Source organism: Notamacropus eugenii, chromosome 4, assembly GCF_028372415.1.
Source record: "Notamacropus eugenii isolate mMacEug1 chromosome 4, mMacEug1.pri_v2, whole genome shotgun sequence".
Taxonomy (NCBI): Eukaryota; Metazoa; Chordata; class Mammalia; order Diprotodontia; family Macropodidae; genus Notamacropus; species Notamacropus eugenii.
The window spans coordinates 262805470-262829393 of record NC_092875.1 but is presented as its reverse complement, the minus strand read 5'-3'; the positions used below and the strand labels follow the sequence as shown (position 1 = coordinate 262829393).

General features: G+C 39.1%; 1 protein-coding gene across 4 annotated transcripts in view; it reads right to left on the bottom strand.

The window, feature by feature from the left end:
• The window catches only part of MAPRE2 (microtubule associated protein RP/EB family member 2), a 201116-nt gene that overhangs the window by 39374 nt on the left and 137818 nt on the right, over positions 1-23924 (bottom strand). For all 4 annotated transcript variants that reach the window (XM_072604544.1, XM_072604542.1, XM_072604545.1 and 1 more), the window contains 2 exons: positions 7827-7972; positions 4446-4659 (listed from right to left, as the gene is read on the bottom strand). In XM_072604544.1, coding sequence (XP_072460645.1) covers positions 4446-4659; positions 7827-7972 — 360 coding nt within the window. The remainder of the gene's footprint in view (positions 1-4445; positions 4660-7826; positions 7973-23924) is intronic.

The window sequence follows — 23924 nt, the reverse complement described above, 5'->3', positions numbered from 1 at the left end:
CTACGGACAGTAGGCTAGAGCGCCAGGCCTGGAGTCAGGAAGACATCTTCCTGAATTCAAATCTAGCCTCAGACGCTCAGTAGCTGTGCGACCCTAGGCAAAGCTCTTACCCTGGTTTGCCTCAGTTTCCTCATCTGTAAAATGAGCTGGAGAAGGAAATGAAAACCATGCTAGTATCTGTGCCAAGAAAAATGGGGTCACGAAGAGTCAGACGATGGAGAACGACTAAACAACAAAAATGCTAATTTCTAATGATGACCACCTTTGACTTGGGGTTTTGACTCAGAATGATGCAACTTAGAAACATTAGAACTCCAGAAACTGCTGCGTTCATTAGACACCTATTATTATATTAACATGTATTTTTAAATATGTCCCTGGTCGTTAGAACAAAAGTCATAAGGATATTCCCTCCTTTCAAAATATCATCCTTCTGAGTGTAGATGAAAGGTAATGTACTAGGAAATTATAAATTCTGATCTGGTGTCTGCTATTCGTACTTACCCTAAACCATGTTCCATCACGGGTTAACCCTGTGTTTGCTGAGCTGTTTCAGCATGCAAAGAAAGTGAAGTCATTTGATCAACTCCACCGGAAATTAACATTGACACAAGACCTGTGATTTCTTCAGTAATATGGGAACTTCCACTGAGGGACTTCTGTTTCTAATGCAGGCAGAAACCCACCTGCTCTGCTCCCTAGAGTCTCAAAAGATTGGCTGGGACTAGGGGAGGTTAAGTACCTTGTTCAGGGCCATGCAGCCAGCATGTGCCAGAGGAAGTCCTTGTACCCAGGTACACTAGGCAACACTGTCTCGCACTAGCACTGATTCTGAACATACTGGATAGCTTAAGAAATTTGAAATCTTCCCTGAGAATGTATAAGGTGGATATGCACAGACATTTGACATACACAAAAGGCTTCCTTAGTGAACACAGAAAGCAAAAGGGCATTTTGTTACAGTGCCTAGAGGAACCCACTCTTGATTATTCATACATTTATGGCATATACATACATATATACACATATATATGTAAATATACATATATATATATATAAAATTTGGGTCTTTTTGACTCCAAGTCTGGTGCTCTATCCAGTGCACCACCCACCTGCCTAGGGACTTCAGAAGCCAATTTGTCCAGTGGGTGTCTACTCTGTATCACTGGGGCAGCTAGGTGGTGACAATGCAGAAGTCAGGAGGACCTGAGTTCAAATCTCACCTCAGACACTTGACACTCATTAGCTGTGTGACCTTGGGCAAGTCACTTAACCCCAACTGCCTTATCCTGGGTCATCTCCAGTCATCCTGATGAGTATCTGGTCACTGGGTCCAGATGGCTCTGGAGGAGAAGTGAGGCTGGTGACCCGCACAGCCCTCCCTCACTCAAAGCAAAGTCAAGTGCAAGTCATGTCATCATTTCTCTGCTGGCATGGTCTCCTTTGGCAACGAAGGACACACACACACACACACACACACACACACACACACTTGCTGTAACTTCTCATTCCAGGTCTACTTCCCCTTTCCGTACAGGATGCTCCTGGCCTGTCTCCTGAAGCTATCAATATATGTTTGCTCAAAGAAGATAAACACATTTCAATATTCACCTTAAGCAGAATACATACAAGGAAGGCAGACTGTAATGTTTTGTGGTTGTTCAGTCATTTTCAATTGTGTCCAACTCTGTGAACCCACTTGGGGTTTTCTTGGCAAAGGTTACTAGAATGGTTTGTCATTTTCTTCTCCAGCTCATTTTACAGATGAGAAAACTGAGGCAAACAGGGTAAAGTCCAGGGTCACATAGTTAGTAAGTGTTTCAGGCTAGATTAGAACTCAGGTCTTCCTGATTCCTGGACTGGCGCTCAATCCACTGTTCCAGATAGCTGCCCAGATTATACTTCAAGGCACATAATATATTTCAAAACTAAATAGAAATGCTTCAAGGGATCATCTACTATTTTAAGTTATATGTCTCACAGCTTGCATCCATAGTACAGACTTCACATAGTTTCAGCTCTAGAGCAACTGGACTGCCAATTTCCATGCTCCCCCTACACTCTGCTGCACCTGTTTTCCCCTACATCAGGGATACCCTCTCCTACATCTCAGCCTTTTCAAATCCTGTGTTAACCTTTAAGACCCAGTCAGCTCCTCCAGTGAAGGTAAAAAGTAAGAATTAACCAATGTGTTCCTTAAGCAACAGGGTATGATGCCCCAGGGGACCTCAGAGATCACCTACTCCAATGCCAACATTTTACATGTGGAAACTGAGACTCATCTAAAAAGGTTCACCCAAGGTCACACAGGTAGCAAGTAGCAGAGAAAAGCCTTGAGTTTACACAGAGTACTCTTTCTCTCTATCATGGGGCCCCCTTAGTACTACTACCTACACTTAGTGTGGGGTGACAAACAGTAGATTTAAGGGACCCCATTTATCCAGTACTGTTGGAAAATGATGTGTTCAAGATGAGATAATTTTCTAAGTAACACATCCATGTAAACATTTAAGTGTCTAAAAAATTTTAACCATCTGAAAAGCAAAATTTCTAAAATGTAAAAATGAAACTTTCTAAAACTTTTCTCTGGCTTCTTAAACAGACTATAATGAACATAATTTGAATATCTTTTAACAATTTAGGATTATTCATCATGAACATCAACTGTTATATTTTGGTGCAATGCAGCAATACCCTCAGGGATTGCTAAAATGAATAGGGCTGTTCATCCTCTCTTGTCTCCTTGCTTGATGTCAAGCAGCCAACAGCCACACTTCTTGCTCCTGCAGCCATGCCTCTGACCTTTTTATGCACTGTTATTTCTAATTTGTTGGGACTCGTCCAATCAGACAGCCAAGGGTGTTAGAATCAGTGATTAGAAAGAAGAATGAAGTACATGAGCTTTGGCACCTGAACTAATACAGAACCACAGACTGCAGCTTCCGGAAGGGACTTTAAAGGGGATTTAGGCCAATCTCCCTCATTTTACAAATGAGGAAACTGAGGCCTAGACAGAGTAGGTGACTTGCCCAAATTCACAAGGACACAAAGGGAAAGAGCTAGGATTCGAGCTCCGACTCCAGTTCTAGCACTCTCCTCCTTGTTCTACAATAAGGCCAGGTTCTTGAATAACAGAACTTTGCTATTTTCAAATGCTTTCTGAATGACTGCGAGCTCTTGGTATTATTCAAGTCAACAAAGTCGCTCCTGACCCTTCTCAACTTTTAAAAATTCTCCTCAGTCTTTAAGACTGAGGTGAAATATTCTCTTTCAGTGAAGCCTTGGCTGATTCCTTCCCCTTTCCTCATCCGAATGATCTTTTCTTCTGCTGATAATTCATATGAAATGAGTTGCTGAAAAAAGCAGTGATAGGAAAACCTTGGTTTTTTCACCTGAAAAATAAGGAGGCAAGATGAGCTGGCCTATGGAGGTTCTTCCATTGCTACATCTATGATCTTCTAAACTAATTATCTGAAATTCTGGAAAAATCCGACCCATTTGTTTATGTGTTGAGCATCCTTTTATCGTTCAGGTTCAACAAAACAAAAAGTTAAACAAGTTTACCTTTCATGATGAAAACACAGACAGAAGTGGTGGTACAGTGGACAGAAGGCTGTCTGAAGAGGTAGGAAGACCTAGGTTCAAGTCCTGCTTCCAACACATGCTTTCTGTGTGACCCTGGGCAGCCTACTTACTCTCAAAGCTCCAGGCACCTCCATCTGACTATAGGTTGCCTCCAGGATCAAATACAAAATCTGTCTGGCATTCAAAGCCCTTCATAATTTAGCCCCCTCCTAACTTTCCAATATTCTTACACCTCAGTCCCCATATATACTCTCCAGTCCAGTAACACTGGAATCCTGGCTGTTCCACAAACAACAAACTCCTTCTCTTGGTTCCGGGACTTTATTCTGGCTGTCCCCCAGTCCTGGAACTCTCTTCTTCCTCCACCCCAAAAACTGGCCTCCCTGGTTACCTTTAAGTCCCATCTCCTACAGGAAATCTTCCCTAAGCCCTCAATTCCCTCTTTTAATTATTTCCTAGTTAACATTTGTTTGCACGTTGTCTCCCCAATTAGACCATGAGATCCTTGAGGGTAGAGGCTGACTTCTGCCTCTTTTTGTAAGCCCATCACTTAGCATAGTGCCCGAGAGGTGCTTAATAAGTGTTTATTGATTGACCTCCATTGATAGAGGAAGTTTCCTCATCTGGGAGATCTCTAAGCTAATGAAACCACAGGTCCAGCTTCTATCCCTGTTTCATTTATTGTAAATATGAGATTTACTGGAAGACTTTCTACTGCTCCAAGGTAAACGTGACAGAGGAAAACAAATGATAATAAAATCCATCCAAAGGAACTTAAAGATTGCCTGCTAGAGAGAACCAAGCTAAATGACAATGGTCTCTAGAACTAAAAGACTGACATCCTTTGGCTGTGACAGTACCTGCCGTAGGTGAGTTTGCGTGATGAGATTTCTTGGGTAAGTTGAAGATCTGTTCACCAGGATCAGGTGGGGGAATTGCATCCTGGCCTTGCCGAGCCTCCACAGGGTCATACTCCTTCCCATCATAGTTTGCATCATAGAACTTCTTAAACCACTGGATGAAATCCAAGTTGTCCTGAAAGCGCCCTTTCACAAGCTTCTCCACCGGAATGACCTGCCAGATAAAATCATATCATACTGGTGGCCTTGTGGTCTCCCCCATTAGGTTGTAAGCCTCCCTTTTACTTCTTTTTTGTAGCCCCAGCATTCAGCACAGTGCCTGGCATATAGTAAACACTTAACAAATGCTCACTCCCTTGCCTTGCTTGTGATTTGTGATTAGAGTTCTTCTGTCCCTTTGAACAGCTCTATCCTAGCATCAATGGGTTTTAACTACTCTCTAGAAGAAGAACCAAATAAAACGTCATTTTTGGAACAGAGAGTAACTGCCAAGCAAACCCAGAGTCTGTTTTTATAATTCTTTGCAGGGATAAAGTGATTTCAAGAACATGGCCAGCAAAGAACCACAGTTAAGAGAAGAATCAGTATGTGAGACTCAGGGCTTTCCTGTTTATTATCTGAACTGACAGTCAACATTCCTCCTAGAGGTCTCAGAGAAGGTCTTTGAACTGCTCAGAAAATACCTGGTTCTAATCAGCACACACATGCTTGGTGTCCAGGCAGCAAAGGACTCTCATACCTCTGAAGATGAATTTGGAACTTCTGTGTAACTGAGGTCACTCTTCACCACAAATGTCCTCCCACACTTCTATATTGGATTGATGGTGAGGTAAAGGCATGACAGAGTCAGGATTTGTGTGTGAGAATAGGACCAGATGCATAGTGCTCACCTTCTGTCAAGTGAGCAACACTGTTTGAAAATGCGACCTGATGCAGTGTAAACTGAACCTACTGTGAAGATTTGCAATGTTGCTGGGTTTATCAGCTATATACCTGCAGAATCTCCTCTTGGATCCATAAAGGTAGAGAGAACCTTTTAACATCAATGACAACACTTAGGCCATGATGCCAAATCCCCTATGCCATGCTGCTCTGAGATATCCTGTTAAACTAAATGACGAGCCATGATTTTTAAGGTTGTTCTTCACCAAGATTCAATGGAAACCAAATTAAGTCAAATAAGAATGACTGATAATTGGAGGAGATTCCATCTTCTTCATGAAATCACAGGTTATAAAAATAAAAAAAACCCAAACACCATTTTTACTTTTTCTAAAGTTACCATACTTAGAGCACAAAAATTATTAATATATATTTTAATTAACTTGGTAGTAAGCATTAATAAATCTTTGTGGATGATGATAATTTTGTATTTAAATGTTAAGACAATAACCTGAAGAAGAAAACAATTTTTGAATTTCATATAAAAATCAAAGTTATAAATGGATGAGTTCAAATTTGGAAGTTCTAAGCAAAACTTTACAAAAAAGCTTGCTTCTATTACCCACTTCAGGAGATCACCAGCATGAAACCTAAGAGGAACCTCTCTCTAATTACAATAACAGAATTTTAGTGTTGGACATAATTAAAGAAATTGTTGAGTACAATTTTCTTCCTCATGTCACAATTGCTTTAATAACAGCCCTCATGAATATTCATACAATTTCTGCTTTAACTTTTCCCCTCTGCTTTACTTTAATTCAGACATATACTCAATATGTATTATATTCAAGGTATGAAGGCAAAACAAGTTAAAAAAGTTAAGGCACAGATGGAAAATTTCATCCATGCTACGCACTAGTGGAGAATTAAGTAGTCCAAATATTATTGAGATCTATTGTCTCAAGGGAGTAGCGAAAGCAAAGTCTGGAATGATAGGATGGAAGGTTGGAGTTGGCCTAGAATCCTAGAGTAAGGGGTTTTAATTTTATTTGACAGAAAATGGGGAGCTACTGGAAGTAAAAAAAATTGGGTACATGACAAGATCTGTAGAGTGCTTTTAGGAAAATAAATTTGGCATCAGTATGCAGGATGGACATGACATAATGGGGTAATCTAACCATCATTAGGAAAGGTAGTTGGTTCCATACCTCTGCCTATGAAAATATATGACATTCTTTCTTTTCTGCAAATATATTAACCAAGTTCAGAAAAATGCATCATACGATGAAGGAAAATGAAGCAACCAGGGCTACGGATTACCAAAAAGTTAACTGCTAGCTGAATATAGTATAAACAGATTGGATACTTTCAGTCAACTTTAAGGAATGGCAATGAAAAGCTGGTAAGGCCGAGGAATAACTGTAAGTAGAATGAGAAAGGTAGATATGTGAAGGGAGAAAGGAAAATCCTAATACTCCACTAATAAAGAAAACAGTTCTAGAAGAGGTCAAACGTTGAAGGCAAAGATTCTCAAATTTCTTCGTATTCGGACTCTTAAAAATTACTGAGGACCCCAAAGAGTTTTTGTTTATGTATTGATCTATTGATATTTGCCATATCAAAAATGAAAGCATCTTAGTATTAACCCCTTACAGGGTTGCAAGGATCCCAGCGGTCCCTGGTCCATGACTTGAGAACTGCTGATTTAAAGAAGAAATTTTATTGTTGGAAAGTAAGTTCCTGAGAAATCATGACACAACTTCTTTGTTAACATTTTTACAAGTCTTTTGTTAGAGAATATGTCATCTTCATTTTGAAAATATGCAAAATACACATACCCACATAATCTTATCACAATCTTAGCTCCCTACTTCATTTCTTGATTCCTCAGGGTTTCCTTATACTATTCCGGGTCTGGACAAGTTTCACACTGTGCAGAGGAAGCCATCCCAGATTGGAAGTCAGAGCACGGGAGCAGGGGGGAAGGGGGGATTTTCTGAATGCAGGCTCTGCCACTCACTATGGTTAGGTTTTTTGCCAAATCAGACTCTCAGCAGGTTTCCTCATCTGTAGAATGAGGGAGGCAGGACTAAGTACCTTCTGAGGTCTTTTCCAGTTTTTAATCTATGATCCCATAAACTAAGCTACTTCTTTCTCTTTACTCAACATTCTTTTTTCTTTAAGAAAATTAAGGAAGAAATGACAAGAACGATATTCCTCTCTACATCTAAAGCAATATAACTAATAACGACTCTTAAGTACTTCTATTCATATAACAGCAAAAATAGAAAAACTTCTGAAACACAGACATTATTTAAAAAATAAAGCCAGATGGCTACTATCTACTTCTTAAAATTCCATGTTTAATCACTGACTTTTTAATGTCACGTATGGACCTTAGTACTCGTACTTTTGACTTTTCAGCTAGACTGTATTTCCTCTATAAGATTAGTTTAAGGTCAAATGACATAGCTCATCAAGTACAATTCAGTCCCCTACCTTATCAACATTCATTCTTTTAAATGATGCTTGCAGAAGTTTAAAGTTATGAATATATTCATGCTCCAACTTTGCTTGAAATTTTACTTTCTTCAAACTAATGCAGCCTGGGAATAGCATGTCCATGAACTGGCAATAGGCCGCTCCTGAAATGAGAAGAAGAAAGTATTGGAATTCATCTTAATGCACAGAGGTGACAAAGTGACATGTATTATCAAGAAGAAAAGTCATCATGTTTAAGAGCCACTTAGAATCCACAGCAAGAACCATCTTGTTCAGTGTGCTAAATGCCACCATGGCACTTACACAGTTCTCCTCTCTCCGCTGGGTCTGGATGCACCAAGGATTGCTGCAGATTGGTAAAAGAAATGATTATGATGGAAAGAGCAGGAGTTACTTCTCCACTCCCAACTGCTGTGTTATCATTTTGTGGACATCTGGGAGAAGAGTACTCTGGAATGGAGGATGAGAAGGCTTTTTTTGCATGACAATGAAATTAATGCTCCATTATCTTAACTTCCTGATCTACAAGAGCTTACTGTTAGCTAGAATATCCATAGCTACAAGCTCAATTCCTTAATGCTGGCCCTGGCCTTATCCCTAATCTCAACCTTCAGCAAATGGTCACACTTGTTTTCATTTTTTAAGTTAGTTTCTTCCTGTCCTGAGTTGCTGAAAGATATGCATGTATAGTAGGAAAAAACAAAATTAAAAACTGGATAAGATTCAGTAAGAATACCAGTCCCCAGGGCTACTGTCTATTGGTCAAGTGATCTGGGGTTCAGTCTCCTCACTTGTAAAATGCGGATGATAACATCTACGCTACCTACATTAGTGAAATTATCAAGAAAACAAATGAGATAACGTATGTAATAAGTCACTTTGAAACAGTAAACGCATTATATTCTTATAAGCTATTGCGAAATGGATTGTTTTGCTTGGTTTTGTTTGTTTTTCTGAGAAGAACTCAGGATATGAAGATTTTTTTTCTTATAAACACTGCCCAGTTTCAAAGATTCAGTTTCTTTTTCATCCCTTTCTGCTCTTAAGTTTGTGCAGTGAATGTTTTCATGACAGACTATGGTCAAAAGAATGAATTTCTTTGTCTGTTTCACCATCCTGATCTTGCATGCTTCACTGATGGCCTCAATACATGAGAAAGGGCTGTAATGACAATAGTCCTTGGTCAGCTGGAAATAGGAAATGCTTGGGCAGGCAGCAAGGCAAGTTAATGGAGTGAGGGAAGAGATAATAACATCTGCTCACATTTGTAGAACATGTTAAGGTTTGCAAAGTGCCTTCTTGGCAACAAAACTAAAAGGCAGGGAGTAGATGTATGATTACCCCCATTTTACAGATGAGAAAACTGAGGCTCAAAGCAGTTAAGTGTCTCGCTCAGTCATACAACTAGTAAAAGTATCTGAGGTTGAATGACTATCTCTACCTTGCACTGGTGTGTCCCATGTCTAGCCAATGACTATAGTTTAGGGGATGAGGTAGTACAGGACAGGTGGGGGTGCAGTGTTTTTGACAACATACTACTAGAGGTGGGAATAAAGGGATCATGAATTTTGGGGGTCCACTGTGCTCTCCCTCTCTTCTGTCTTTAGTTACTTTCTTTTTGTGCTATGATGACTTTCTTGGTTGCCTAGAAATGATTTCACCATTGATTCTAGGTCAAAAAGAGTACTTACTTTTTCTTAACTGTCTGTATAAAAGTTACTTTCTGAAACCTGTGTGTGTATGTATACACACACAAGTGTGTCTACATGTATCTAGGCATAAGTATATATTCATATGTATGCCTATGTATTCCTTTTAAGGCATTTTTAAAAACCTGGGGTGCCTGTCAATGAGATGACAGTGCCATGCCTTCACAAACTATACTTCTTTTCTCCCTGCACCACACCTAGGGGCTTAGCTTGGTTGTTGCCTTGTCTTCGGGATGATGGAAAATCCAGTAGAGGAAGGTATTGTTTGGATTTGAGCAAGCCCCTGGTCACTCCATAGCCAAAGGGCCCCTTTGGGACTTGGTTTTGGTAAAATCATACACGGTGAATGAAGCATGGCTGGGTCCAGGAGAGGCAGTCACCATCAACAGTGAGATCTTGGTAGAAGTTTCTCCAGGTCTAAGAGTAGGGAGTGAAAACATACACACACTAGGACACAAGGTAGAAAATGATGTAGGGAAAAGGAGGCTTCACTTCTCAGTGGAGGTGACACCTAAACTTTGAAAGAAGATAAGACATCAGAAAGGCAGATGAGGAAGGATGCATTGCAGGCATGGGAGACTGCCTGAGGGAATGAATGCATAGGAAAGGGAGGTGGAATGCCAAATTCAGGGAAAATTCTTAAGATTTTTTTTTAAACATAAACTTTGTTGTCATACTTAACTTGGCCTGTACTGTGTTAATTTTTCTAAGTTAAGTACAGAACTTTGTATTTATCTTTATTAAAATACATTTTATTAGCTTCAGTCTATTATTTGGAACCTATTTCTGGAATTATTAGTTAGCTGAGATAATCTGCTAATTTGTTAAGGATGCAATGAGACCGTCATCCAGGTCACCAATAAAAATTTTTCAAAAAAAGAATTCGAAGCATAGTCAACAGATAGTTGGTAAACAAATATTTATTAAGTACCGATTATATGCCAGGAGGCAGCTAGGTGGAGGAATGGATAGAGCACTGGTCTTGGAATCAGGAAGACTCATCTTACTGAGATCAAATCCTTACTGGCTGTGTGATCATGAGCAAGTCACTTAACCTTGTTTGCTTCAGTTTACTCATCCGTAAAATGAGCTGGAGAAGGAAATGGAAACCCCGCCAGAATCTTTGCCAAGAAAACTCTAAATGGCATCATGAAGAGTAAGACAAGACTGCACAATAACAAAACTGTTCTAAGTGTTGGGGACAAAGAAAAGCCATGGACAGTCCCTGCTCTCAAGGACCTCACAGTCTAATGGATACCCTGGAAACTTCTTTTTAGAATGATCTGATCCATTAATCAATATTCTATGGGTATGATCATTCAGCCATTTATAAATCTACTTGACAATACTACGTACATAAAAATATAGTAAGATATGACTATCCAATAAGATAAGGCTATCAAATGACTTTCTAAAATCCATTTGATCATGTTTTACAGTTCTGCTCAAGATCACCACTAAACATCACTACAGTTTACAGAATATATCTTTTCCCTCTTTTCAGAAAATTGGCACAGAATTGGTCATCTGTAAGACTTTCCATACTTCTCCTATTTTCCATGACTTCTCACAAGATCAATAACAAGTATCCTTACCTTACAAGTTCTCTGTGAACCATAGGACTTTATTCAACTGGGCTTTTCTCTGGAATAGGAAAATGCTGTTTTTTTCATCTATTTTGGGCTATTTCATCTATTTTTGATAATGTTTATGTTTTATCCTTTTTCAGCCAAAAAAAATCATTTGCCTTGATAGAAACATCCCTCCAAAGCTTTTATCACTTTTTCTCCTGAAAGCTAAAACTGTCTACCAGGTGAGTCAGGAATTTTTCAAATGTTTTGATTTTAGCCATGTTCTCCAAAAGATGTTCAGGTACTTGCCTCTGTGGAAAGCATCATCAACATCTTCGAATCAGTCACTGAGTAGCATATTATCAGAAATATATTTCTTACATTTTTCTTCTTATCTGCCTTGATCATCACTTTGTTTTCACCTCTAGGCTTTGGAATTTCCATAGAGGTTTGCATACTTTTGCTGTACAGAACTATTCTATTCCCCCTGCCATTTTCAGATGTTACTTTCCATTGTTTTATTCTATGAATCCCTTCCCACCAATTTTCAGTGATTCCTCTGAGGTCAAAATTATCTTTTTTTGTTAAAATTTCCAGTTAAACTTGTTTATGAGCCATATTATGTTATGTGTGTAGTTTCCCCTTTGAGTGTACCTCCTCATTTTACACTCACAAGTGTGATTGCCCAGGTTCAAGATACACTTGTGGGTCCAGACCCCTAAAGCTATAACTCATGAGCCCCCACCAATAACACTAACCTACAGTAGTAAGCTAGAGTACAAAATTAGCTCAAAGTAAAGGCATTTACTTGTATAGCATAAGAGCATTAGCTGAAAAACATCTGTCCCATAAACCTGGACACACTCTCCCATAAATTCATACGGAATCAGCAGAGTGAGCATGCATACAGAACATGCTCACAGAGAGACACCTATGAGGAACACACATGACCAAGGCAATTCACATCTCCTGAATGTGAGGATACCAGTGTCTTTTCTCCTCTCATGGCATTCACATATTGCTCCCTTTGGGGCATAGCATAAACCCTTAGCATGTCTCTGGTCTGCTCCTTTGGCTCCTCTCTGCAGCTCAGCCCAACTTCCCAGCTGGTCTCTCTGGGCAAGCTGTTTGTGGAGCCATGGTATCTCCTGCTGGGCAAGTAGCACCAGTGGAGAGAGGAAAAGGAAATCTCTTCTCCTGATGTACTGTGGAAGAGGCACAAAGAAACAGGAAAAAAAACCACGATTCCATCTCAACAGCTGTGGTCTTACTTCATAGCTGGCTCTCTCCTCAACTATCAGAGAGGACTTAATTGCCTAAACAACTCAGAACTTGCTCTTAATTTTTAAAGGCCACCAAGGCTACAGCTACTCTTTCAGTCAGCCAGTGGCTGGTGGCCTTATAATTCTATCAAATTAACTGAAGAGTTTCTTCATAGCTCCTAACATGGTAAAGAAATCTAAACATTTTTAAAGCTTCTTTTACACTGGCATCAAATTTTATAATTTTCTAATATTTGTAATACTGTAATTTTATAGGATTCCTTTAGAATCTGGGAACAGGACACTCAGGGTGAAAGTCAAACCTGAATCACGTGACTCATAATTAGAAAGGAAGAAATTAACACTTCACTGTCTCTGTTACTTGTTGTTTATAGGTTATAATGGTAACAAGAGGGTTGAGGAAACTCAACTGAAGATTGAGTCTCCTGATCAACACACAATATCCCCTCCACACATGCATGGGCACCATATATTGACAATCAGGACAGGACAGGCTTGCCTCAGGCCAGTGCAGTAACTCAAGTTTGATAACAGAATGGAAATGAGATATTTGTAGAACATCAGACAGGCTTTCTTAGCCATAGCATGGGAAAGATATTCAGAGCAGGCAAAGGATATTGAGTGAGGAAGGGGCTTTGATTCAGCTGAGCCTTGTCCCTTGTTCATGCTACTGGTCCACACTCAGAAGGCAGAGGGGCAGGAGGCAGGTGACTACTGGTACCTTGGCCTTTGTACTTAGGGCACCAGAAAACTATGTCAATGGTTTTGATCCAATTAGCTCTCATGGGTGGTTTCAATATTTTTTAAGGAAAAACTATCCTAGCCTTAGGATGTTGCTCTTCGCAATATCTAAACTTAATTATAGTTTCCATCCCTATTTCTAGCTATTTTATTTTATAAAGTTCTAGTTCACCTGTTAGTCTTTCTATCATTATATAATAATTATTATTATTAGCCATACCTGAAATCACTCATAGTACCTGGTTTTAAAGTTTTATATGACCATTTCTTTAGGACTAATTATCAATTTAATGACTTCAGGGTCATATCAGCAAGTGTGTGGCCAAATATTCCTTTCCAGGCTTCCTTAGCTAAGATCCCACTACTCTAGTATCTTAATCTATTTATTCCTCACTTTCTCTTTTAAAGTCCAAACCCCAAATTGGAAGAAGAGATGAAAAGACTTTATGCCTTTAGATCCTCCAATATTCTGCCCAAAATTTTGTAATTACTAAAAGAAACTTTTGAGGTTTCTTCCAGTAGTCTCCATGATTCTCACATGAATCACCAAAAATGTGTAGCTATTAGGAAGTTGTCAAAGTCTATGAACACATTCTTTTCTACTTTGGATCCCTGCTCCAAGTACAGGACACTCCTCCAATCAGGCCATAAATACTCCGAAGGGTATCATCAATGGCCATCACTTGTCTTTTCTTCTGGGGACCAGTATGAGATTCTTCTTATATCTGATGGCACCTACCGATTACCCTTCTCATTGGTCTGTGCAACATGGAATCCTACTTCTTCCTAAAAAGGTAAAAATTCATGCTTTGTGAGAAAAGCTTCTAAGCTATTATATAAATCCAGGGGTTCAGCATTTCCTATCCCTCCTTTCTTCTTCTGTTACATTTCTCTATTGGTTATATATACTTTACCAGTTTTAATTCCTTTCTATTCACTCAGAATTTTCTTCCCCTTCTTCTCTGATTAGTTTTTTCACCTTCTCTATGCAATTCAACCAGCATATATTAAGTACCGACGAGGTGCTGGCAGAATGCTTCAAAGACAAAAAAAAAAACTGCTGCTCAACAAGGTTGCATTTTACTGGTTTCTTGAATGAACTGGAGCAAAAAGAAGTCTTCTTTAAACCCTTTTACCTTCTTTTCTAGCTAGGAGAATAAGCTTGCTCTTAATACATATATAACTGATTAATGCCACTGGTACGAATTCAAATGTATCCCAAATTGGCAGATCACTGGAACGTTCCTCCATGATCTAGATACTTCTTTTTATGGATATAGTGCAGGTTCCAAGACCTCTATGACTTCCCCCATGACAAACTGACATCCTTTTGTACTGCTGAGTGCTCAATCATATGGTCTTCTGGGATGTCTCTTGTAAACAAGCTGAACATCTTCCTTCTTGGGCCAGACTCTTCACATTTCTCACATGTAAGTAACTGGTACAGGTGTTTTTGCTGTTGCGTTTTCCTTCATTCTCAAAGAGGACCATGACATCAGGGAGATGATGATATGATTTGCAGTTGACTTTGATTTGAGTGAGGAAGGGCTGTACAAAGTCACCAGCCTCACTTTCTCCTCTAGAGACATCTGGGTCCAGTGGACTGATATTCATCAGGATAACTGGAGATGGCCTAGGATGCAATGGGAGACCCTGGACCTTTTAGGCTAAGGTCTTTTCAGGTTCTCACTTTGAGTGAGGTAACGCCCATTCAGTGAATAGGCCTCTTTAAGAAGTGAGTCAAGGTGAGTATGGGTATGCTCCTTCCTCAGCTGGGTTACCTAGGTTCATTAAGCAATTGTTAAACAAATTCAGCATATTTGGAAACCCTTAGAGTCAGACATTACAAATGCTTACTTAATTATGAAATGGATAGATCAATGGCTCTGAAGTCAGAAGACTCAAATTTGAATTATGCCTCTTAACTTATTATGAAAGTATAGCAAATGATTCACCTCTCTGGGCTTTCTTTTTTTTATTTGTAATACCAAAAGATTAGACTAGATGATTTCTAGTCCAAAACAATCCCTAAAAGTTGTCAGTTCTATGATTTTAGTATGGTTAAGTTCCTGTCTTGAAGGATATTTCATAGTTCTGCTAAAAAACAGAGAGTGACTTGTGTAATTTCCCAGTCTTCTCAGATTAGCCCCAACTTTTTTCACTTTAGACATTATCTTCTGTCCCTTTTCATATAAGAGGAGATTCTAATGTGCTCCCTTATCTGTAGGGACATTCCCTAAGGATAAACACCCACTTACCAAGCCAGACGTCATGGGCACATTCCAATGACACTATCCAATGAAGCTGATCCGCCCAGCCCTTCTGCAGGTGGTGCACATGCAGCAATGTGTCACCTTTCTTCAGTTCTTTATCTTTGCAATTTTCTCAAGTCCCCCCAAAGCCCCCTGCAGTTCCTTGACTTTACTTCTCAACACTGTTCAGGGACCCAAATGTTCACTGTTCATACTGGATAGTCACGCATCAGTAAAAGGGAAAGCCTTCCCAACAAAGCCTCTTAGCCAATTAGCAGCACTCTTCATCTTCCCACAAGTCTCCCCTCTCCACAATGCATAGCTTCATTTTCTGTTTCAGTAGGACACCCCTTTAGGAAATAAGGTCTCACTGACAAGGAAGGAGAGTAGGGGAGGGTGAAGCATAAAACAAGACACATATTTCTAATGCACCTAAGAAAATTGCAACTATCACAAGTACAAGGTAATTAATTCTTAAAAACCCCTAAAAGTGAACATTTTAAAAGGAAAATATTGTTTTTTTAAACACTTCCAGTTGTTAAAATCGAAAAACCCCACAACTGTACATTGTTCTCCATCAGCAAAAATACCATCATATATGATTAACTGGCAGATATTTATAAATAGATATCTTCTGCTTCTTGCCCACATAAATATTTTGTACCTTGTTACTACTACGCTGCTTAATTTGGTTAAAATGAGCTGGACTCCCTGCCTTTGGTCTCATACGAAAATAAAAAAAATCAGAATTCAGGAATGATTCTGGTTTCAACCTAGATCACTCATTAGAATTCTCATGGTGATCTCCTAATCTCACTGCCTGTCTGCTTCTTTTTATTTGTAGTTATGCCAGTGGCAACATTTAATCTTACTTCTTAAAAGGCACAAATATTATATGGCTTTAAAATTAATTTCATGTGGTAAGAAAAGAGCTATAATCTGATGAAATATTTCTGAATCAATTTTCACAAAAACCCTCCTCATCCCTAAATAAAGTTTATTTAAACCCTCTTGCTTTACATAAAATAAAACACATCAGTTATTGTCTGGCCAAACTGATTTTTTAAAAAAATAATCATTATATTTATTAAAAGCCCTGTAAAATTACATGACCATACTTAAATAAGGTTAACTGCCCTCTTTTTTGACCCTGCTGGTGCAGGATTTATATGAAACCTTTAAAACATTTCATAAATTGTAGATAAGAGCGCCTTGTTCCTTTGCTGTTCACAATCAGTCAGCCAGAAACAAAGAGGACCTTGAGGAAAGGCCTGCATTTTAGCCATGGTATCTAGGGGAGTCAGAAAAAAAGACCAGGCTGGTTTATCACTGAGACAAGTGGTACTGAGGAGAGGGATCGTGTAGACAGACTATGAGCTGGGGGCAGGTGAGGTCACGAGCATGGTTGTGTCCCCTAAACCCAGCATTTGGATCCAAGGTTGGTTTCTGTCTCTCTCTGTCCATTTCTCTTTCTTTCTCTTGTATTTCTCTTTTTGTCTCTCTTTTTTTAATTGTATGTATTTTCATGGTTAATTTCCCTTTGGGAATGGCATTTAGAAGACTGACAGCATGCGTACCCCTAAGTTACTACTGTGCATGTGTGTGCGTGCATGCACGCACGTACGACTTCTCTGCAGTAGCAGCACCTGCGGGAAGGACTGGGACGATAAGACTGGCTAGAATCAGAAGCCTGTATCTTCCCTGAGAACATACAGCAAGATATACTCCACTTTCAGCCCTAAGAGACTGTCTGAAGTCCAAGAGTTACATGTCCATAGGTTGTCCAGGAGTTGTCACCGTGACACTTAACGAAAAGTTGGCTTAATCAAAACCCTATAGAAAATATTGGTACTCCTTAGGCTCACAGGAGATTTATGAATATTCCTTTCACACCAATGGGCATATATCCAGAAACTAAACAGCTCAGCTCTAAGACTTCAGACTAATAGGCCATGTGGTAAATGGAAGAAAAAAAATAATTTTGAGACGATTACAGCCATAGCTAATCAGAATATAGGATACAGAAGCTGATGTAAAAAGGATAATAATGACAACACTTTTCTATAATGTTTTAAGCGTTTATAATATACTTTAAGCGTTTACAATTTACTTTCTTCACCCTGTGAGACAAGGCAGTAAAATTATTATTTCTATTCTCATTTTACAGATGAGGAAAATAAGACAGAGACAAGCTCCATGACTTGCCCATGGTCACATAACAAATGTCTGTCAGAGGGAGGATAACTCATATTTTGCTTCCAGAGTTACTGCTCTTTTCACTTGATCCCACTGTGTTCCCAAGAATACTGGCACAGATAATGGTAATTAATTTGGTAAATGAATACTTAGGAAAGTGTTTGACTATGTATTGTTCATATGGGAAGAAGAAAGTTGAGCTATTGTTGAGCTCTGCACAGTTCCTTTGTTTCACCTAACAGTAATGACCTCCTCTTTCCTCTGTGCCTTAAACATCCACTCTAAAGGGTGCCGGGCTAAACTTTTAAAAGGCAAGGTCCAATAGAAAACGTAGCTACGGAAGATGTGAGCCTGATGTCCCCCAAATTTTCTTGTGAGATTCAAAAAGTTTCTTTCCATTTGCTAAATTCAGTGCAAAGAGAGCATGGGCAAATGATCAATTTCATTTCCAAATCCTTCGGACTAAGACTGTACACTTCCAACAAGATACTCTTTGTGAGTATCAAACAACAAGGATATCTGAATATAAGGCAAAGTTTATAATAAAAAAGTAAGATCTGGTCTGTATGTGAAGTCCAAAATAGAACAATTAGAAAAGGAATTTTCAGTATGGTCCTGAACAATAAGCTGAGACCAGGAAGAGAATAACATATACTACAAAATGTTACTGATTTTCTGGGAAGCCTGATATTGGAACTGGCAATGAGATGTCCCAGAGGACAAAGACACAGGAGAAGGCTAAAATTAGAGATTAAACATTCCACAGAAAAAAGGGAGGTTGAAAAAGTTTTCATTAAAATGAAAAACATATCAAAGATAGATAAACAAAACCAAGTTTTTACTCCTTGCTCTGTTACTTATCAGTTGTGAGTTTATCAACAAGTAAATAATTTCCCCTCCCTGGGTTACAGTTTCCCACCTATAAAATGAGATGTTTAGACTTGATCAAATTTAAGATCTCCCTTGATTCTGGAATCCTAGGATTCTGTGAACATATTTGTATTGGGTATTCCTTTTAAAGGCCTTTGCAAATATTACATACTAAGTAAACACTAGTCTTTAAGCATTTTTGTATACTCTAAACTTCACAATTCCCCCATCATTACAAATAATTGGAAAGATGTAGCTATACATACAACTCTATAAAAACAACCCAACAGACTGACATTTATTTGAAGAGGAATTGAATATTGTATGCAAAAAAATAATTATGTATGAAGACTTAAAAATGACATAAAACTGAAACATTATGCTTCCCCCCAGATTGTGTATCTGAAAGCCAGGATGTTGCACTTCTCCAAATACAATTTAATATCACAAGGACCCTAAATTAGATTGGGAGGTTATATAACACTTATTACAAAGATCTGATATCAAATGATTTCAGAGGTAACAGAGATGAATGAATTTTACTTTGACATGAGAAAAAAGGCAATTAGGAAAAGAAAAAACCAGGAAGCTCTGATTTAATAGGCAGATTTAAATTACAATTATATGCAATTTTAAAGTTGGCACACATTTTCCACTAATAAGACGGCACCTTCTGTAGTTACCTTCAATTATAACCTTCAATTAACTTTTACACAAATATAATCTATAAGAAATAAAAAGGTGAGGGCATGCACTTGTGAAACAGAGTATTTAGAGAAACCTATTGTGAGTAAATCAGCAAAAAGTAGTGATCTTACACTAATCACCTATTTATGGGCCAGGTACTCAGATTGAATGCTTTGGTCATTACAATATTTGTAGACACTCACATTTTAGGGCAAGAACACACCCAGAGTTGGGAAGGGACAAATGAGAGGAGCACCTTGCTCTCTGCTGCCAGGATTATATAATAGTTTCAGTATGGAGGAAAAAAATTTGCAGTGCAATGGTTATTTTAAGAGCTGCCAAAGCATTATTCTCCATTTCCAGGTGTGTAATTCTAACATGTCCAAACATATGACAGTGATTTCTGACACTTCTTTTTCTAGTGATGGCAGGTCTGATAAAATGCAAATTTAAAGACCCTATTTGTAAAAACTAGATGACTTAGGGTAAATTCCTTTTAGAAACAGAAGGATTTTGGAAGATACTAGGTTTGATTATTGGTCATGGTGCAGAAACTGCTTAAACTATAAAAAACCTCAGCTATCAGCAAGTAAGACGGTCCAACGGTCCAGTGCTGCTTAAAGACCTTACTGTCTTCGTCTAGCTTTATGTTATACTCACAGAGGATCAGAAAAGGGAAATGGCTTGCTAGAGTTCTCATGTTTATTTCTGTTTGCTTGCTTTTTTTTTTTTGAGGGGGTGGGCAAGGCAATCGGGCTTAAGTGACTTGCCCAAGGTCACACAGCTGCTAAGCGTCAAGTGTTGGAGACTAGATTTGGATTCAGGTCCTCCTGACTCTAGGGCCAATGTTCTATTTATCACACCACCTAGCTGCCTCGAACACTAGATAAGAAAAAAGATGTTTTTATTCAAAATGTTCTTGACTTTTCTTCTTCTCCCTGCCTATACAAATCCTGTCCAGTACTTCAAAGGCAGCTGGAGACTTTCCCTACCCCAAAGTAGGTTTTCCCAACTACTCATGTCCCCACTGATGTGCTTTAATAGAAATGGAGATGCTGAATGACACTTACAGCACTTTATGATTTACAGTTTAAACATGTCATCTGTCCCTCACCACAAATGACCTGCTGCTCTCCGGCTTGCCTTCATGCCTTGCCCTCTTGGCTGCAACTCAGGCTCCATTTCTTGCCTTGGGACCCTGCTTGCTCCTGGTTGCTGAGTTCTCCCTAACTAGCCTGATCTGGGACCACCCCGCTTTGTGCTCCTCTCCTGTCACCTACATACCATGCCAGGCCACCTCCTCACTTCCATCTCCAACTCTTGGTGAGATCATTAAATCAATCCTACCATTCCTGGAAAAGGCTCACCACGTCATGGATTTCCCAGACCGAATCACTTCTTCTGGCTACCACTCCCTTATGTGTGTGTCTTTCCTCACTACAACGTAAACTCTTTGAGGGTAAGGACTGTCTTTCATTTAATATTTGTATGCCAAGTACTACACACAGTACCTGGCACATAGTAAGTACTTAATAATGGCTTGTTCATTCATTCATTCACACAATAATTCTGTGAGGTAGATATTATTATCTACATTTTACAGGACTAAATAGCCTCAGAGAAGTTGAAGTGATTTGCTCATGATCACGTAGATATTACACTGCAGACAGCTGGCACTGGAGGCCACCAATTAGGTCTGCTAACTTCAGGTCCAAATTCTAAACATTTTCTGAGTCATTCATTCTGATGAAATGTTAATGTCTTATATTGTTGTAGAACTATTTTATAATGATACATTTATTAATAAATCCCCTGGGAACAAAGCTCATTTTAATCTAATGGCCCTTTACTTTCCAGCTTCACCTCCCAAATACAGTATTGGAACAGTTGGAGTTTGGGGCTGAGGGATGTAAGAAAGTGCCACCCTCAAGCTGAGGGCTGGGTAAAAACCCACTGAGCCAGAGCCAGAGCTGATGACAGCTAAGTTTCTTTGCTGGTGCTGGCTGCCAATCCTACTCTATGCTTGTTTTTTGATAAGGTGGCTGGCTAGCTAGCTAGCTAAAGGTTTAAGGCTGAAGGTCCCTCCAAGGACAAGATAGCCAAAATGGAGAATACTGCTTTCTGTGGGAGCTTTGATTTTCTCCTGAGTCCACCTAAATCCTGAGACCATTCCTTGTGCCATGATCCCAAAATGAGATTTCCCCCAGAGTTTCTTTTTCTTCACCTAGCAAAGTGAATATTGGGCGGGTACACTTCTTTGCCCACTCAAGAGGAAGCAACAAATGAAGCAAAGGTAAAGGTCCTAAAAGTCCTAAAAAAAGGTCCTAAAGTAAAGGTCCATTACCTTAAAATAAGCTTTGTTCCCAGGAGATTTATTAATAAGCAAGTCGCTGAAATAAGAGAAGATCAGGGCAAGGGGTGGAGCTCTATCAGGTGATGGGAGTTCACAGTTCAATTATAATTGGTTACATCCACAAATAATGAATTTGTACTATCCTACAGAAGGACAAAAGGTCTGCTGAATCAGGAATATCACTTCTATTTCAGTAGGGTAGATGCAAACTGCCGTGGACCTCCTTAGTGAATAGCTATTGATGCCACCTGGTAATTAAATGAACAAAATCATAGCTTACATGAAGGGGGTTGTAAACATTTCTGGTCCCTTGGATGTCTTCTCAAGGGCAACCTTACAGATTAAGTAACAGGCCTATTGTGGGTAGCACCTGATCTGGCTAAGGGAGGATCACATTCCTAGGGCTCTTACTTGTCCAGTCAGATGAGAGTAAAAGAGGCACTGCCCAGGGTGGGACCATTTCCCACTGAGCCAGAGACTATCCTGAGAATTGGGACAACATGGTATATCATTAGAACACATTATCTTTAATAAGTTACTTCTATGTGCTCATTTGCCCCATGAAACTGCCAACTCCTGGAGAACAAGAACCATGTTTTAAGATTTATTCTGTCCCCCTCCATGCTCAGCAAAGTCCTCTGCACATACTAACTACTCAAAGTTTTCCTCATGAATATTAACAGTGAATAAATAGTTTTTACACCATAGCCATGGCCATTGTATTTGGCAACAACAACAAATAGAATGGAAAGAGGAGTCAGAAAATTTGGTCACAGTTCTACTGCTTTTGAGCAGAGTGATACTGTACGAATCACCTCATTTCCCTGAAACTCAGTTTCCTTTTCTGGAAAAAAAGGATTACCATACTTATACCTGCACTGCCTACCGCAGAGGGTATGGAGAGCCTCAAAATTAAATAATGTCGGTTACAGCACTTTAGAAACCTATACAATGCTATATAGGAAAGAGATACCCTGAAAATAAAATTCATTTACCATAAACATTTCACAGCACCCTGTGTCTTATGGGCCTAGTAGTAATAGTCATTGCTATGTAAACAACGAGTGAGTGGGTTAATAAATAGGTCAGAGTGGGATATATAGAAATACTACAAAACCACCTACAGATTTAGAAGGGAATTCTTTAAAGATAGAGCAAAAGCTTTTTTAAATCTATTTCTAAAGAAGGCCAAAAATGCATTTTTAAGGTTCTTCAGATATCTGTGGAAAACAGGATGAATTCAAAATGCAAAAGTTACATTCATGGTCTAACCTTTTTCACAACAGTTCAGTTGCTCTTAAATAATAATATAATTTGGAAAAGAAAGCTATAAATTTGTCCATTTTTTTTTGCACTTTCCCTAAAAGTCTAAGATCTACATGTAGAGAGCTGATTAAAAGAATTCCTGAAAAAAATTTTTTCCTGAGCCCTAGGCATTTTTCTGCTTGTTGAAATGCTATTTTTTCTTCCTTCAAAGTTTATCTCAGATGTCACCTCCTCCATAATATCTCTAGCTGAAAGTCATTATCTGTCTCTTTCAATTTTCTTATAGTTATGTTCATTCTTATAGGCCAAGGCTAGGCATTAGTCTTTTCTAGGCTAAGTTCCCAGAATTTAGCCTTCTAGGCAGAGAAAGGGGAACTTCTGGGCTGCACCAGCCTTGGGACTGAAACATAAATAACCCTGAGTTTAGATATTCAGAGATCTGGCCTTCCTTCAAAACAAGGGCATTTCCTGTATAGCTCACCTCTTGGTGAGGGATCTCACCTGAGGCCTTCAGTGCTGAGCAAAGCAGCAGCCAGGGACTAAAAGTCATAATATGGAGGAACAATCTGCCTTCATTTAGTGTTCTGCTATGACATTTGGACTTATTTAGACACTAGTTCTGACGCTTTGTGTAGTAGCCCCAAATGTGATTTTCTGCTAGGGGAGGCCACACCCTAAAGAGTAAGATAGAAACTCACTTAAATGTCTGGGTTTGATGGCACAGAATCAAAACATAGGGCGGCACTGAGTCTTCAGGACCTAAGGTGTGGGAAAGTAGTATTCACTGCAAAGGGAGGAGAATTGAATTGAATATTTATTTGCCATTGTGAGTCCTTCGTGGGATTTCTGAATTTGTTTATGGGCTCCTGTGAGTCCTTTGTGTTTTCTGCACTGTTTATTAGGGAAATAAATATTGTCTCGTACCTGGTGGTAAATACAATATTCCTTTGAGAGCTGGTATGGAAGCAGGAGAGTATCTTGCCTATATCTGTAAAGACCTACACATGAGCTATCCACGCAAGAAATAATCTGAGATTTTCCCAGAGTGAACAAACCCTAAGTGGGGAGTACAGCAAACAAAAGAGATTAATAGTATTTTGAGGTTGTCCCCCAAGATTAGACTCAGTCCATGTAAGAGCTATGGGATACAACTATAATATTTGTCTA